This window comes from Dipteris shenzhenensis, chromosome 12 (assembly GCF_047967505.1).
Source record: "Dipteris shenzhenensis isolate YYH24624 ecotype China chromosome 12, Dip_SZ_1.0, whole genome shotgun sequence".
Taxonomy (NCBI): domain Eukaryota; kingdom Viridiplantae; phylum Streptophyta; class Polypodiopsida; order Gleicheniales; family Dipteridaceae; genus Dipteris; species Dipteris shenzhenensis.
The window spans coordinates 10,829,760-10,846,050 of record NC_141607.1 but is presented as its reverse complement, the minus strand read 5'-3'; the positions used below and the strand labels follow the sequence as shown (position 1 = coordinate 10,846,050).

The 16,291-nt window shown below is 44.5% G+C and overlaps 1 protein-coding gene across 1 annotated transcript; it reads right to left on the bottom strand.

The window, feature by feature from the left end:
* Positions 1-3,245: 3,245 nt before the first annotated feature.
* LOC147895806 (RNA-binding ASCH domain protein) lies at positions 3,246-12,017 on the bottom strand. The gene is made up of 6 exons (XM_087382563.1): positions 11,773-12,017; positions 11,505-11,657; positions 11,307-11,374; positions 11,125-11,175; positions 4,100-4,159; positions 3,246-3,893 (listed from the first exon to the last, which is right to left on the bottom strand). The coding sequence occupies exons 1-6, from the start codon at positions 11,882-11,884 to the stop codon at positions 3,468-3,470; spliced, it is 870 nt and encodes a 289-aa protein (XP_087238689.1). The 5' UTR covers positions 11,885-12,017; the 3' UTR covers positions 3,246-3,467.
* Positions 12,018-16,291: the final 4,274 nt, after the last annotated feature.

Sequence of the window (16,291 nt, the reverse complement as noted above, 5' to 3'; positions counted from 1 at the left end):
TGAATATATATCCACGTTACAGTTTTCCTACTTGAAGACATCTCAAAATCCATTATCCTCCCCTTCCAATGTTTGAGTATGTCCATTGCATCCTTTTGAGCCACTTTATAGCACCCATGATTAGTGGGTTGCATTGTTATCCATGAATATTTTTTGTAGAGTTGAGGAATCCATTCCCCATGCTCATCCTTGACGTTCTTCAGTATAACATATTGTAACTTACCTCAATATCTATCATTTTCCATCTCCATAGTCCATGTTTGTTTCATATGATTAACAATAGCTCTCTTCCTCTCTCATTTGACCCATAAACAAACATAGTAATCATTCCTTACAATTCTCTCTCTCTCTCTCCCTCTCTCTCCCTCTCTTTCTCCCCTCTCCCCCTCTCTCTCTCCCTCCCCTCTCTGTTCTGTCTCCCTTCCCCTCTCTCCTTTGACCTACACCCTCACACAAACAAACAAAATATTATTTTAAAATATATAGATTACTTCTCTCTCTCTCTCTCTCTCTCTCTCTCTCTCTCTCTCCACACCCCCCCCCAAAATAAACAAACAAAGATTATTCTCCACATAAACAACCAAAACATTATCAGGATCCTCTATCTCTCTCTCTCTCTTCCTCCCTCTCTCCGTCCCTCCTATACCAAATAAGAAACAAATGTCGAAATAATCTTATGGCTCTAATATCATCCACCTCTATCTCCTCCTACTCTATACCTTTTACAACAAACATACAAACAAACTGTGAGACAAAAACGTAATAAAGAAACAAATTTCAAAGCGAAATCACTTCATTAGCTTGAAACTATGTTCATTTTTCTAAAGTTGATTCTCTACACTCCACTAAGACAAAAAAAGAGGCGAAAATGATAGAGCACCCTTTTTTCATACTCCTTCTAAGGTCGCACCTTTGGTTTCTAAGAAGAGATTAGCAATGTATGAATGAATGGAAGTGATAACAAAAGGGAGTGAAGAGGAGTGAATAGAGCTTGGACGAAGTTTTCTCTAAGAGATTTTTGCAAATGTAAGAAAAACGTGAACAAAGAGGAGGTAAAATTACTAATCAAGAGTAGAATAGAGGGTTTGAAATAAGGTGCTAGAAGAAGGCAGGAATGCATTTTCAGAGTGTATGGAGGAGGTGAAACGTCTTGGAAGAGAAAATAATGAGAGACTTTATTTGAAAGTCAAACTTTGGTTGAACTAGAAAGAAAAGTGAGCATAGTTTTAATTGGGGGCTAGTTTGGATGGGAGGAAAACAAGGAGGCCTGACATGGCAGGCCAAACCTGCCATGGGAAATATTTTATTGTGAAGCACCAATTACGTTTTTTGTGGTGTTTTCGAAAAAAATGAAATCCACGTGGCAGAATCTCCTTGATGGATTCCATATTCCCTTATCCAGGCCTCTAATAGTTTAATAATTCTCTAAAGGGCCCCTTTTTTAGTCCAAATTTTATGTAATGGATGGAGGAGGTACAACCTCAGATGGAACATCATCATGAGCATCTGACGGAAACAAAGGCATCAAGTTGTCAAAGATATTTGGGGCAACAACAACGAGCTATTTTTGACAGTCCAACAAAGGCATAGTCGAAGATTCATCAAACACAACATCTCGATTAACAAAACACTTGCTCATGCGGGTCTGGTAGAGCTTATGGCCCTTGATCTCTGAGCTATATCCAATAAACATGCACTTGACAGCTTTATCATCCAATGTGGTTAAAGTCTGTAAAGACACATGGGCATATGCCAAGCATCCAAATGTCCTCATGTGAGAAATGTGAGGCTTACGACCTATCCAAGCCTCATACGGTGTGATAGTTTGCAATGCCTTGATAGGACATCTGTTCAAAATATAAATAGCACACATGATGAAGACCACAACTTGTTAGGAAAATGTTTGCCTTTTAACATGCACTTGGCCATCTCCACCATTGATCTATTCTTCCGCTCAGCCATGGGATTCTGTTGAGGAGTATAAGGCACCATGCATTAATGATGTATGCCACGTGACGCCAAAAAACCAACAAACTCCTTTGACATATATCCATCCCCCCTATTTGTATTGTGCAACCCACTCTCATTTTCAGCCAAGGCAATAAAATGCTTGAAGCATGCAGAAACTTCAGATTTAGATTTCAAGGCAAAAATCCAAGTACACCTGGTGAAGTCATCAATAAATGTGACAAATATAATAGAATCCCCCAAGAGCAGCAATCCGCATGGGTCCACAAACATCACTATGAACCAGATAAAGCTTGCGTGAGGCACCAACTCTCCCATCCTTGGGAAACATAGCACGGTGCATCTTTCCAAGCAAGCAAGGTTTATAAACATGCTTTGAAAACATATGCATTTTGGGAAGTTCAACCACCATACCATCCTTATATAAATTCACCAAAGCCCCAAAGTTGAGGTGTCCATACCTCTCATACCACAAATGGGTATCTACCATGGTAGAAGAATCAAGAGCAAAGACATGTGCATTTGCAAGTGTAGCATCATCCAAACGTCTGTCATAAGCACCAAGTCTATAAAGACCTCTTGTCAATGTGCTAGTCAAGACCATGGTAAAGGCATGTGTAGCATCATACATTGCACACTGAACATTATAAAAAATAACCTGATAGCCACATGTAGCTATGGATGAAAAATCCTGAAATAAAAATGAGATTCTTGCAAATGCCTGGAACATTATACACATTCTCTAGAGTGACAAGACCACCAGAAATAGAAGTAAGAGCAACTTGCTCAATACCTTTCAAGATATATGATGCATTATTGACACATGTGACACTAACCCCCGGTATGCTCTAGTGGGATGAATAACTTCTGGCAGGAAGTGAGTGATATTAGTTCCATGCTTGGCTATCCTGGTCACCATCTGATAGGATATCATTTACACTCTACGCTCCACCTGGGAGCATGGGACTCTAGGCTCTAGAGCGACTATCGAGAGGCGTGCTCGATTTTGCAAGGCTTGGCCTGCAGGAGTTTTCTACATCTTCACTACGCGAGGGATTCGCTGATTGTATAGTCCCCCCACTTGGCTGTTAGTCCCAGTACCAGAGATCCCCTAGGCAATGAGTTGGGTTTCTCTGGAACAGGTCGGTTCTTTTCTTTCAGCCTTTCCATTGTCAGCACCTTCAGGGCTGCTATTTGGTATGAAGTCTTTCAAGCATTAATAGAAGGTTCCTTTCTTTGCACAAAAAAAAAAAAACATATACAATATATATGCATGTACATATGTACATACATCATATTGATTTACTTTCAAACCATCAATTACCAAGCTGGACGCTGCTCTCATCTGAAATTAAATGCACATGAGGAAAACAAGAGTTTAAAACCTCCAAACTTGTAAGAAGCAATGATATATGGTACATAACCAGTATGAATCTCCCCCACGAGGTAAGCTTGTGTGTCAGAATGCTCAATCTTGCTAAATCCACACCCCTTTTTTGTTATCTTCCAGAATTTTGCACTGTTGAGCTGCTGCCTATATCTTTGGCTGCTACTCCTGAAGGCTTGGATGGAAATGTTCTTGGAAGATACTGTCTTTCAGCCTGCCCAGTCTTTCCATACTGAAAATTTCCAGATTTATTTTCAACAGGTGGATTTGAAGGAACTTTTGCATTTGTTGGAGATCGAATGGATCTTTCTTGCTGCTCCCTCCTTTTAAACTGATTAGCTGCAGCCCGAGCATCTGCTATTGATGCACTTAATGAAGCTGAGTTTGCAAGATTTGAAACTTTCTGTGCTTTTTCACTAAGCACAGCACAGAGGACTCCAGGCCTCAACGAGGAAGGGTCTGAGGGGTCAGGAAGTGGGAACTTCACAGGAGCTGGGCCCTGAACTGGTCTTAGGGCCCTCATTGCATCAGCTGCAACCTGTAAGCAAGTAGGAGATAAAGTGAGTGCAAAGATTAATCCCTGTCGATGAATACCTTTCTGCCCCTACATCATTTTCCCACGCAATTTCTCCTTGCTCTATCACCATCCTTCAACACCCCGTTCTTGTCATTCAGTGGGGAAAATGATTATAATCGCATCTCTCTCAGACAATTTTGAAGCAGATTAAATACCCTGCTGCCCACCTTGTTCGGAAGATTGTAAACCCCTTGCCAACCTCGCATCTCAAAAGGCACCACCAATCTCTGCAAAACAGATGAACCTATTCGTTTAGCACGAAATCAAAAAGAAAACTCTTATCCTACTTGCAACATAGAGAGCTTCGCAAGTCACAAATACTGAATGCATGGCAATACCAATCACTAAACCCTCAGTAACTGAGGCTGCCTTTGTGCAGCTTTGTTTCATTAGCCCACACAACTGTGAGGGGTTACTATTTCTGGCAAATAAATTTTATTGGATGCATGGCAATAGCAATCACACAACCCTCTGTAACAGGGCTCTTTGTGCGTCTTCGTTTTGTTAGTTCACAAAATTGTGAGGGGTTACTACTGCTGGCAAATAAGTTTTATTGGGATAACAGATGCAAGGTATGGGATCAGTAGTAATACAAGCTTTTGTTTGCCTCCACATTTTGAATCTATATCAATTTCCGTTGGGTTTTGCTACGGACATTGACAAAAGACTTCATGTTGCAGGAAGAACCTAGCTATAACATTTTACATGATCACGCACTCAATGTCTAACCTTTCTTTCTAAGTTTTGGACAACATGTTGAGATGATTCTTAACAGGTACAAGACTTAATTAACAAAGAACAACTCGTTAATTTCTGGCATTGGTTTTGAACGTTCTTCTTGATCGCTGCTGCTCCACCCCGCTCCACACTGCTCCCTCCCCCTCTGTACTCTTCAGCCCAGCCCTCTCCTCTCCCTGTCCCTGTCCCTCTCCCTCTCCCTCTCCCTCAGCCCTTCCCTTCCCCTCCCTCTCCTCAGCCCTTCCCTTCCCCTCCCTCTCCGCCTACCCCCTCCCTCCCTCAGCCAGCCTACCTGCCCCCCTCCCCCACCCTCCAGCCCCCTCTTCCTGCACCCTAAGCCCGCCTCCCCCCACCTTTCTTCCTCTTCCCCTCTCCCCCCCTCCCCGCTCCACACTGCTCCCTCCCCCTCTCTACTCTTCAGCCCAGCCCTCTCCTCTCCCTGTCCCTGTCCCTGTCCCTGTCCCTCTCCCTCAGCCCTTCCCTCCCCCTCCCTCTCCTCAGCCCTTCCCTTCCCCTCCCTCTCCGCCTACCCCCTCCCTCCCTCAGCCAGCCTACCTGCCCCCCTCCCCTACCCTCCAGCCCCCTCTTCCTGCACCCTAAGCCCGCCTCCCCCCACCTTTCTTCCTCTTCCCCTCTCCCCCCCTCCTCCCCCGCCCTCAGCCCGCCTCCACTCACCTCTCTTCATTCCCCCTTCCCCTCTTCCTACCCTTCCCCGCCCTTTCAACCTGCTTTTACCCCCTTCCTGCCTGCTTCCTCCTCTGACCCCTTCTCCTCTCTCCCTTCCTGCCCCTCTTCGCCTTTCTCCTTCCCGCAGCTTTTCTGGAACGGACGGAGCTTTGTTTTGTTCCAGTCAGCCTTCTCACCTCAATTGGTGATGGATCCTCCCTTAGCCAATCCTTCTCTGCCTCCATCGGCCGCGAAAACTATCACATTTTCAAAAGACGAGTTGCAGCAGCTCAAGAAGGATGTAGAGCTTGAATGCTCAACCACTTTGATCGCGCGCATCTATGGGTCTCACCCTTCCAGGTCACAAGCTAGAGACTAGATGCTTGCGACGCTTCCCCCAGACCTCACCCCTCAATTTAAAGATGTTCACCTCTTGGAACGAGGTTTTTTCCAGGTTGTACTTGACTCTTCAGAGGCTGCGAGCACCGTGCTCCATGCCCGTTTTCTATACCTGGGACACGCTCTAGAGCCCAGTGGCTTCTTCTTTTGATTGGGCGTCGTGAGGGGATCGTGTACTTTTTTGGAAGGAGTTGCTCTCCTGGGCCCCCATTGCAGATTCATGGGTCATAGGAAGGGAATTCAACATGTCGGAGGTACCCTTAGATTAAAAAGGGGGTAGAGTGGGCGGCATCCATTCTTTAGAGATGCCAACGTGAGATGCTTTCCTCTTCAGTTTCAGTGGCAGAGATGTTTGGCTTAACAATGCTTTTCACACTCAGTCACAGTCACTCATGTTTTCTTGGTCAAACAAGAGGCCGCAGATGCCTATCCATGCACGGATTGATCGATTTTATGTTGATGATTGGGCCTTGGATAGAGGAGGATCAGTTTGCATTGCTACTGGGGTTTCCACTTCGGATCACTTTCCAATAGTTCTGATGGTTTCCAAGCCACATTTGAGAGGGCGTTCTACCAACATTAGTATTCTTGATACCCTTTATGCAGCAGTCATACCCAGATGCCGTCATGCGCATAGCTACAGATTTTTATGCCTCCCTTCTTTCAGCAAATCCTGGTAATGTGGTTGTAGATGATGCCAGCAGTGTATCCCCAGGTTGGTGAGTCCAGGTATGAGACTCTCTAGATGCACCTTTTACCAACCTAGAATTCACGACTTCTCTTCTTGCCCTTCATAAGGGAAAATGCCCCGGTTCAGATGGGCTTACACCCTCCTTTTTCTTGACCTTTTGGGATATGATTGGGGATCGCCTCACCTCAGCCCTGCAAGGCGTTTGGGACTCCGGTGAGACGCCTGGCTCACTTACGGAGGGTCTCATGCATTTAATCCCAAAAGGGGGTTGCAGAAATTTAGTATCGCAGTGGAGACCCATCACTCTATTGGGCACTTGTTACAAAATCTTGGCGAAAGCAATCTGCCTGCAGTTGCATCGATCTTTATTCATGATACGCAGACAGGGTTTGTTCATGGTAGAAGCATTTTTTATAATATATTCTCCTTTTGGGAAGCTTCTTAGTGGGCCATGCAGAGCGGTCAAAAGCTCGTAATTCTACTGCAGGACTTTGAAAAAGCCTATGATAGGGTAGATTGGGAATTCTTGGAGGGCACCCTTAATCACTTTGGATTTTCAGATGCTTGGATCAAAGGGGTCTCAACCCTGTACAAGTCACGTGCTCATAGGAGGGGTTAGGGGAGACAGGATCAGTCCGTCAGGGATGCCCTCTTGCCCCTTTTCTTTTCCTATTTGTGGCTGAGGCTACAATGACAGTCCAGATTGGGGGGCTGATTTGGATTTCACTTGGATTCAGAGGTGTGTCAGTCAGATACCTAGGATGCCAGGTCGATTTGGGCACGCTTGCTTCAAAATCACCTTCAAGTTTTTGACACGAGCACCAAACAAAATTTCTATTGCCATCCAATTGTCAGCAACACTGGAGGTTAAGTCGAGATGTTGGCTGTACCTTGCGCCCAATGATACCGAGAGCTTTTTCATTGCGGATCTCCCACTTTGCAAAATTATATGAATCCTTCTCACAAGTTCCTGAAACAATTGGCCACAAAACTTTTTCCATGAGGTAAAGTCGCACTAACAGTTGCCATGCAGGGAAGTTGTTGCCAATAAACATCACCAACTTCACAGCTTCCGACTTGGTCTCCATCGCGCATGAAACTCTCGTTCTACAGACCTAGCATGCAAACAAGGAATCCTCATGCCATAAGACGACCTCCTCTAATACCATTTGTTGAATTCTAGTTCATACTACCACATAAAATGACAGAGAAATAAGACGAGACTAAAAGCCAAGCATAACTATTATTGCATGTAGATAGAAAACTTTGAAAATGTCATCGGGGATCCTCCTCATCCCTACGGGGCTTGTTGGAGGATCTCACAGACTACATCTCAAGGAAAGCTTACGATGTAATTAGCAACAACGAAGACACTTCTCTACATCTTCCCTTAGCTATGAGCAGTGATATAAGCATGGTTTGTAGATGCAACTGAGCGAAATCAGCTCCAATCCATAGTGACTTTGAACAAAATTCATGCATGGTGTCACTTGTCATTTACCTTATCTAATGTCATCCTGCTTCAACATGTATCCACTTGCTTGGTACTATTTCTTTTTGTTTTTCAATAGTATGCTTATTAAGAAATGAAATGTTTTCCTACTGTTCGGTTACGGTCAATGGGAACTAGGTCTAGCATTTGAAGGTGAACCCCCTTGCTTGGGGTTATGGGCATTAGTGACCCACAAGAGTGATGGCCTCTCTTTGAGAGGGACATCTAGAAACCACACCCCACCTGAGTACCCAAAAATGGGACCAATCAAATGCACAGATTGCATACTGACCTAGGAACCATTCAAGAGAATGTTCCCTGAGCTTTGGGTGTGGGCCTCGCAGCATGCCAAGAATAATGGAGATACAAGATAAGACAACAAACAAATTAGCTCAGTATGGCTCAATTATGACCTTAGAGTACGTCAATAGATAGTCCAAGCTGTTAGGAACCCGTGGGTGCGATCACAATTGAATTCTGACAACTTTAAAATTTTAGGGTTTTTGGGAGTGACACGTGGCAGACTGCCACATGGAATTTGAGCCGGCAGGTCAATCCACCTGTCCCACGGCAGCATGCATGGCAAGTGGCAGATCATGCAGGCCAAGTGTCTGGCCCTAAATCTGGTAGATTTGGGGCAGGTTGTGGGCTGTCCTCTTTGGGACTGCAGCCCACCAAAAATCTGGGACAAGTGTCCACCTTCCACTCTAAGCCTGGGGGAGGGGGGGGCTGAGCCTATAAAAGAAGACCTCTCCCCTTCATTCCCTACATGAAAAATTCGTCACTTTTCTTCTCCCTCCTTTTGGTTGATGCAGCAGAACCTCTCCTGCTCCTTGGGTGCAGCCAGCTTCTCCCCAGGCCATTCTCTCACCTCAGCAGCACTTTCTCTCTCTACAACAGCACATTCTCTCTCTACAGTTCCAGCCCCTCCTCTCCAGAAATCTGCCCCCTCTCAGCTCTTCTGGAACAGCAGCAGCATCCTCTCTCCTTCTCCTAGCCTGGAGCAGCCACAGCCCCTTTCTCTCTCCTGCTGCAGTCTCTCTCTCTCTACTGCAGGATTTCTCTCTCTACTGTTCCAACCCATTCCCCTTGCAGAAATCTGCCTTTCTGTGCACCTCTGAAACAGCAGCAGCTCCTCTCTTACATCCCCTCCTTTGGAATCAACATTGGCACTCTCTCTCTACAGCTATCACTCCATAAAGGCTTTCTCTCTCTAGCCTACAGGCTGTTTTTCTAAGCTGTTCTCATTCCAACCCCATTTTCCACACTCTCCTCACCCAAGGTAGCTTCAAAGGCATCAAGGACTTCATCTACAAAAGGGTCAAGTCACGAAGGGAGCCTGTATTGTCAAGTTTATCTCATTTACAGCACTATTTCATGTTGTTTCTACTATCTTTCTAGAAACTAGTGCTTGCCTCTAATGTTGGATGTAAGTGGTGATTGTTGCAGGCTTCTTCCTTGTGGATTGGGCAAGCCAAGAGTTGAAACCTGAGCTTGGAGTCCTCCTTTTTGTTGTCAACCTTGTACATATGCTCTTGAGTCTTGTATCTAGGTCCTAGGCTTTCACTGAGTTCATCAGTTTGGAAGGTGCATTGCACCTTGGTCTTGTATCTCCATTTTCAAGATAAAGTGAGCCTGGATAAGGGGGGGGGGGCGTCTTGGCCCCTCAATCATATTGCAATTTCCAATGATGTCACTTTGTGTTTAAGCTGTATAAGTCTTAATTCCAACTTAATTGCAAACTCTAAAGTTCAAGTATATCGCAATCATTTCATTCAAACGCCTCTGCAAAATCCGTCATCTGAATTGATAGAAAGCACCGAGTAGTTTACATCTAACCATCTACTATTGCCCATGCAAAGGTTTGCCTCCTTCTAACATTCTCGAGGACATGCATTCCTCTCCACGTTATAGCTTTTTTGGGAGCACACGAGGATGCCTTGGTTTTTTATGTAGAGGCAGGTGGCAAGCTGGTTATTTCTTCAGATTATGTTCTTTTTTTCAGCCTGTTATGATCACAGGCTTTTTGGATCAGGGCAAGGACTCTGCATGGCATATTGATCCGAGCCCTCGTCTCTCTCTTTCAGGTTCTTGGAGGTTGTGGCTCTTTTGAGGATTGCCGATAAAGTTTCTTCAGTGGGACCAGGAGAGTAGGAATGCATTGTTGCAAGGAACTAAGAGAAGAGCCTTCCTTTTTTTGCTTACATGGTCAGTAATGCCAAGAAGTTCCAAATCAATTGTAGAGGTTGGAGACCTTCTAGGGCCCCTCATTGGGAGAGTTATCAGGTTTCTGCTAATTTGCAGAGGGTCTTCTGGTGGAGGCTTTGGAGATCCCAAAGAAATAGAAAGGTCACTCTATTTTTTTGGCTTTCTATTCATGGAGGGATTGCAGTGAGCAGGTGGAGGTCTAGATTTGGGGCAGACCCCACTTGTCCTAGGTGCTCGTCTGCTGATGAGTTGATTCATCATTGTATGTGGGACTGCATGCATGCGAGAGCCATTTGGATGGGAATTGCCAAGGTCCTCAGTACTTTTGTGGCTTGGCTCTCCCTATCAGGGCCTAAAATCTTCTATGAGTGGCAGGATGCTTCTTGGGCCATATCGATTCGACATCACCTAGTCGAGACTTGCTCTCTTGAGGATGTGCCTATCTCCTGCTATAGACCAGTACATGTTGATGAGGATACAGCTTGGGAGATACTGGCTAGCGTCACTACTTGGCATATTTGGAGGGCTATATGCACAAAGGCCTTAGACGGATCTTAGGTCCATCCCTCGCACACCCTGGCCAGTATTTGGGCCGACACCGTTCACACACTGATGACCAGTTGGGCGAGCATGTAGGGTTCTTCCTGGGCAGCCTCAGCCAGGAGGGTTATATTCCTAGGGGAATGGAAGGTTCCCCCTTTTTCTTAAAGACTACAACAGGGTTGAGGTGGCACTTTCAACCTCAACCTTGGTTTCTTTCCAACTCGTTTTGAGTTTTCTGTTCCCTATTTCAGGGGGGTTTCCTCATGCACAACATGATGTATTTCTGCTTTGAGCTTGCTCAATAGAAGTCTTTTTTATGGGGAGAAAAAAAAAACTGGCATTCAATTTGGTTTCAATGTCTTGATTGTTTTACAAGTCTCATTAATAATATGATTTTCTGGAGCCTTTTCTCCATGTATACTCCATATGCAAAACAAATAAGATGGTGAGAAAACCTGTGGGTCCTCGCAAAGCCAACAAAAATCCGTCTGACCCTCCAATCGCACCTGTACGCAGAATGCAAATTTAAATAAAAATTATGGCCATGGAACCTAGGTGACTTTCAGAGGCCCAGTGAATAAGAAACAGGAAAAGGACAAAATTGAAGCTTGATTTTGGATCTAGCACCGAAACCTACTCCTTGTGGAAGATCTTCCCAGCTCACAAGCTCCTCTTGCTTGACACATCCCACCACTTTCACACAACCTGGGTCAAGACAAAGTCCCGTTAAAATCGAAAGAAGCATTAAAATCAGTTAGGGAAAACGGTAAGCCTATAAAGGACAGAGACAACTTTTTTGGAAAAATAAAGAACAGATACAACTCTACGAGCGCACCTAAGAGAACGGAAACAGGGTAATGATCAGGAAATTTTATATCCGTTACTCCGTCTACTTCGTAAATGTCTCGATAGAATTTCTCCATAGCTTCGATAGTAGCAGCTTCAGGGACCTTAGCGGCAGCATGAATCCACAGGCGCCCTGACAGCACTGACAAAGAGCCCCAAGTTTCAGATGACATCCAAAAAAGTGCATTTGATTGCTCACCCTGAAATTCCAGTGTTATGTCCTGAGATGCCAATGACACCGCGCAGCCAAACCTAACCTGGAATTGGAGCAGGCCAGGAACGTCCCTCGACTCGTTTGATTCCATAAACGAGCAAGGAAGCCCAAGGCTGGTGGAGAGTTATGCAAGCATTTTTGTGCTGATGCTGCATCGCGAGGTCAGGAGGGGTTTTGCTTGTGGAATTGGGAAGAAGAATTCGGCGTTGCTTCCAACTGCTTCTCAGGAGGGTGTGAGGGTGTGTGTGTGGGGGGGGGGGGGGTTGCTCCTTTTTACAATGAGAGAGTGTGTGTTTTTTTGACTTGCGTTTGGGTGAAGGTTCCTCTTGGAGATGGGCAAAAAATTCTGATTTTTTTGGCTGCCAAGGATAACTTAGAAAGGATGCAATTTGGGCAAAGTAGAAATTAAGCATTTTTAGAATTTTTGGAAGTGCATTTTTCCTATGGGCTTCTCCACTTGAATAGAGACTTTAAAGTGGTTGATTTTCTCTCTCTCTCTCTCTCTCCCCCCCCTTATTTATCTCCTCAAGTCTTTCTAGACACCATCTCCACCTTTTCTCCCTCCCCCCCTCCCCTCCCCTCCCCTCCCCTCCTCCCTCTCTCCCCTTTATCTCCTAGAGTCTTCCTCCATACCATTTCAAGTAGATTCCTTTTATTTGCTTTTCTAATCTCGGGCAGGCCTTATGAATGATTAAATATCATTCACCTTGTTAAATTTTTATTTGTGAATCGTTTATTGGTCCACTTGCCTACTTTTTATTTTTTATGATTAATTGAGGGCATGTGATCTCCACCTATTCCTCCCTCTTTCTGTTTCAAGGCAAGCCCCCCCCCCCCCCTCTCTCTCTCTCTCTCTCTCTCTCTCTCTCTCTCTCTCTTTTCAAAGCTGCGTATCTGAGGCAGGCCTTATGAATGCTTTATGAGCATTCATCTTGTTTCCTAAAGAAGAGTTTAAAGCAAGTGCTTTTGGATGCAAACTAGGGTCGGTAGGTCACCTTTATAAGACACCATCATCAAAGCATGAAGAAAATAGACATTGTTATTCATTCATTCATTGCTCTCTCCTTATACTTTAGAGGCCCATTTTTGGTACGAGCACATAAGTAATGACTTGAAATTGAACTTGAATCCTACCATTTTATGAAATTTTTATTTTAATTTTTCTAAAATGAGAAAACTTATGGACATGAGACGCAACACAAAACCCTATACTTCTCATAAATGTCAAGGGTGGTGCTTTATTATACAAACTCGGTGATGTCTAAAGATCATTTGTGCCTTTTGGGCATCGAAGCCCAACCAATACATGCTCATAACTTGGCTTTTTTTGCTCCCTCATATCGAGAACATGCATCAAAAGAGAGGAATGTTGTAAGATTTTAGGTTGATAGCAAGCAATTTTGTTTGAACGAGCAACTAAAAATATTTGTATGATAATATATGATTTTTGTAACCACACAGTATATGGGTGGGGAGGTGGCACGCTTCCTTCCCCAAAAAGTGATAATCCGATGGATCAGGCCCTTCCGGGTGTACCGAGATTGAGAACATTAAGAGTATTAGCATCGAGTAGCATCACGAAATGTCTCGTGAAAATTTTTATCCGTTGAACTTTATCACAATAAAGTGGATTCCAGACTCTATATTTACATCATTTTAAAAAAGAACAACTGTTTTCATCTTCATGATTCATATTTAGATCAAAAGAAAGTAAACCACTAAATTGTACTATTCACAATCGTCTAAAATTTGATCGTTCAGATATTTGATTTTCTTTCTACATCGATCGAAATATTTTCTTCAACAAGCCTCTTCTTTGTCTATGGACAACATATACCTACTTATCTTAACACCACATATATTCTCTAATTCAATGACAAGGATGAGCTTCAATGATTGTGATGAAGTTTTCATAGAAGAAAAAGCACATTTTTGTAATTCTAAGTAAATAATGTATTATACTTTACATAGACATGCATGAATTATTAGTAGTTTCAGAGAATATTAGATCATATCATTGATCTTGTTTTTTCAATTTGTCATTTGATTTGAAAAGTAGAAACTTTTTCATCTTTAAATTAGCAATGTGTATATTTTTCAAAAGAAGTTTGAAACCATGCTTAATTTGTAAAAGTTATGAAAATAGTTCTCATTAATTGCTCCAAAATATTGTAAAATTGATCAATATTTAAGACTAGTGAAAACTCATAATAGCCTATTGCAAAGGACAACTCATGACTCATTGTCATTTTTCATGACTCGTTGTTCACTCAGAGAAGCCTAGCTGCAACAACTCAACGGCTGCACCATCCACTCAAAGTATGTCTATGAGAGGCATGACTACACCCTCTACTATCACAATGCGGTCGCATACCAATCCCTCAAGGGAGCCAGAGGTACAAGCCTCCCTATCTATGACAGGCCTCAAGCCTATTGCAGACCGTATGCTATGTCACCTTAACATGAAGCTATTCGGAGAATTCCTCAATGCCTACAACTCGAACTCCAATGTCGGCATTCTCCGCGATGCAAGAGGCACCCCCCCCTTCTACCACCTCAATGTGGATGTGGTGAGCACTGCTTTTGACTTCCCCGTCATTGCAGACAAGTGCTCCCACAAAAATCCATGCACGAGGCCCTTGGGAAGATCTGCAAATATGATAGGAAGAAGAGGAGGGGCTGCATTCACTTCTCCAAAATCACAAAGTGCAAGATGGAAAAATTAGCATGAGTGCTCCAATGGCTGACCCAAGTCAAACACATGGACCACCACCAATCGATCGTGCCAAACATCCTCACAAGGTTGGCAGCGCCACATGTCACCAACTGGGCTGACTACTTCTGCACAAAGATGAGGGAAGACCTCGAGATGCACAGTGAGGTCCTCAGCAATCCAATGTTGTATATGCCCATGCTCTACCACAAATAGCCACCTATTGGATACGGGCTGGTTGACAATGCAGCCACAGTACCCATTCTAGCAGAAGAAGAGGAGACGGTGGCCGACGCCAAATGACTAAGAATAAATCCAAGCCCCACCCCCTCCAGCCGTCTCGCTTAGCAATCCCTTAATAGCCAACTGCACACACAATATAAAGACTACCATGTGCGGGAATTCCTAGGAAGGCAGTACTATCTCAAGCACTCTACTCCTCACCCTAAGGTCAAGGATGCTAGCTAGTACCCCATCGACATCAAAGACTTTCTTGAGGATGATACTATATAATTTGGCCTCCACCCTGGAGCCAAGGCTCTCTGACCAACCCCTCTGCTCCCCAATTCATAGCCACAGCTTCCATCCAACCCTAGGAGACTGCCTACTTCATCATCGGATCTTCTTCATCCCCATGGGCCGAGCCCACAAAAGCCCTACAATTTAGCAATGCATTGTAGTACCAGACACTGGATGACTACATCGCCATGTCAATAGAGCAGCTCTCACAAGCTGATCATATGGAGCTCCAACTGATGGATGCAATGGTCCAGCTCCCGCACAAGTAGCACAAAAAATTTTATAGAGGAGGCAAGAACACGCCTCCCAATTGTCCTCCTCTCTCTTACTAGCACAACTTAGCGGGTGTGACAGCCACATTCTTATGGTCGCTACACAAGCTACCGGCAAAACCACCCTCGATAGAGCAAAAGAATATCGGGCTAAGGCCAAAGAGCTAGAAGTTTCCCTCACCAAGCACAAGGATGAGCATTCTACCAATGAATTCGTGGTGCAAGCCCTCATGGACCAGTTAGATAAGGCAGAATCCAGCCTTCGTGCCGCAGAAGAACGAAAGGTGCACGTCAAGGAACAATACGCTAGGTTCAGGGAGGGTTTTGACAGACAAATCCAAACCCTCTAGGATCTCCTAGCACAGGAGCACGCCCTTACAGCAGTCAACATGCAACGAGAGCTTGCGCACCTCTGGCCGCTCAAAGGAATCAACATTGGAAGATAGAGAGTAGCAGGAGTTCTCAGTGTACCAGGAGGTCTCCGCACAACTTGCCACTTACATTATCGCCCCACACCCCGTCCCCCAAACTCTCCAAATGCACTACGTGCATAGAATCTTATCTTCCACATAGATTTCATTGCCCCTCTTCCGCCCAACACACTCCAAACCATCCTCTGCTGCAATCTCGACCACTGTTGCCCCGTCCTTGCCATGTCTTATTTCTCCCTTGACATTCAGCTTGCCAATCTACCCTCCTTCTTATCTTCAAACCCTCACTGCCCACCCCATCCTGCTAAATTCCAAGCGTGGTGTTGAGTAATCATGGAGTCCACAAATTATCCATTGGACGATGAAGTGATGCAACTAGCTGAGCCCGATGAACTTAGCCCATGGGTCTGCACTCCCGACAGCCTCCAAGCTGACATAAACTAGATGCAGACCTATGGACGTGGGCCTCCATCATACAAACACAAGGGCACCTAGTTGCGTACCTCTCCCCCGCCTACCATTCCCTTGAAATCATCATTTTGTATAATTGGGTGCTACAAGCTCTCCAGGACTCCCTCGAGTACCTGGTCACCAATTTTGATACAATTCATATAGCCTACCTTGAAG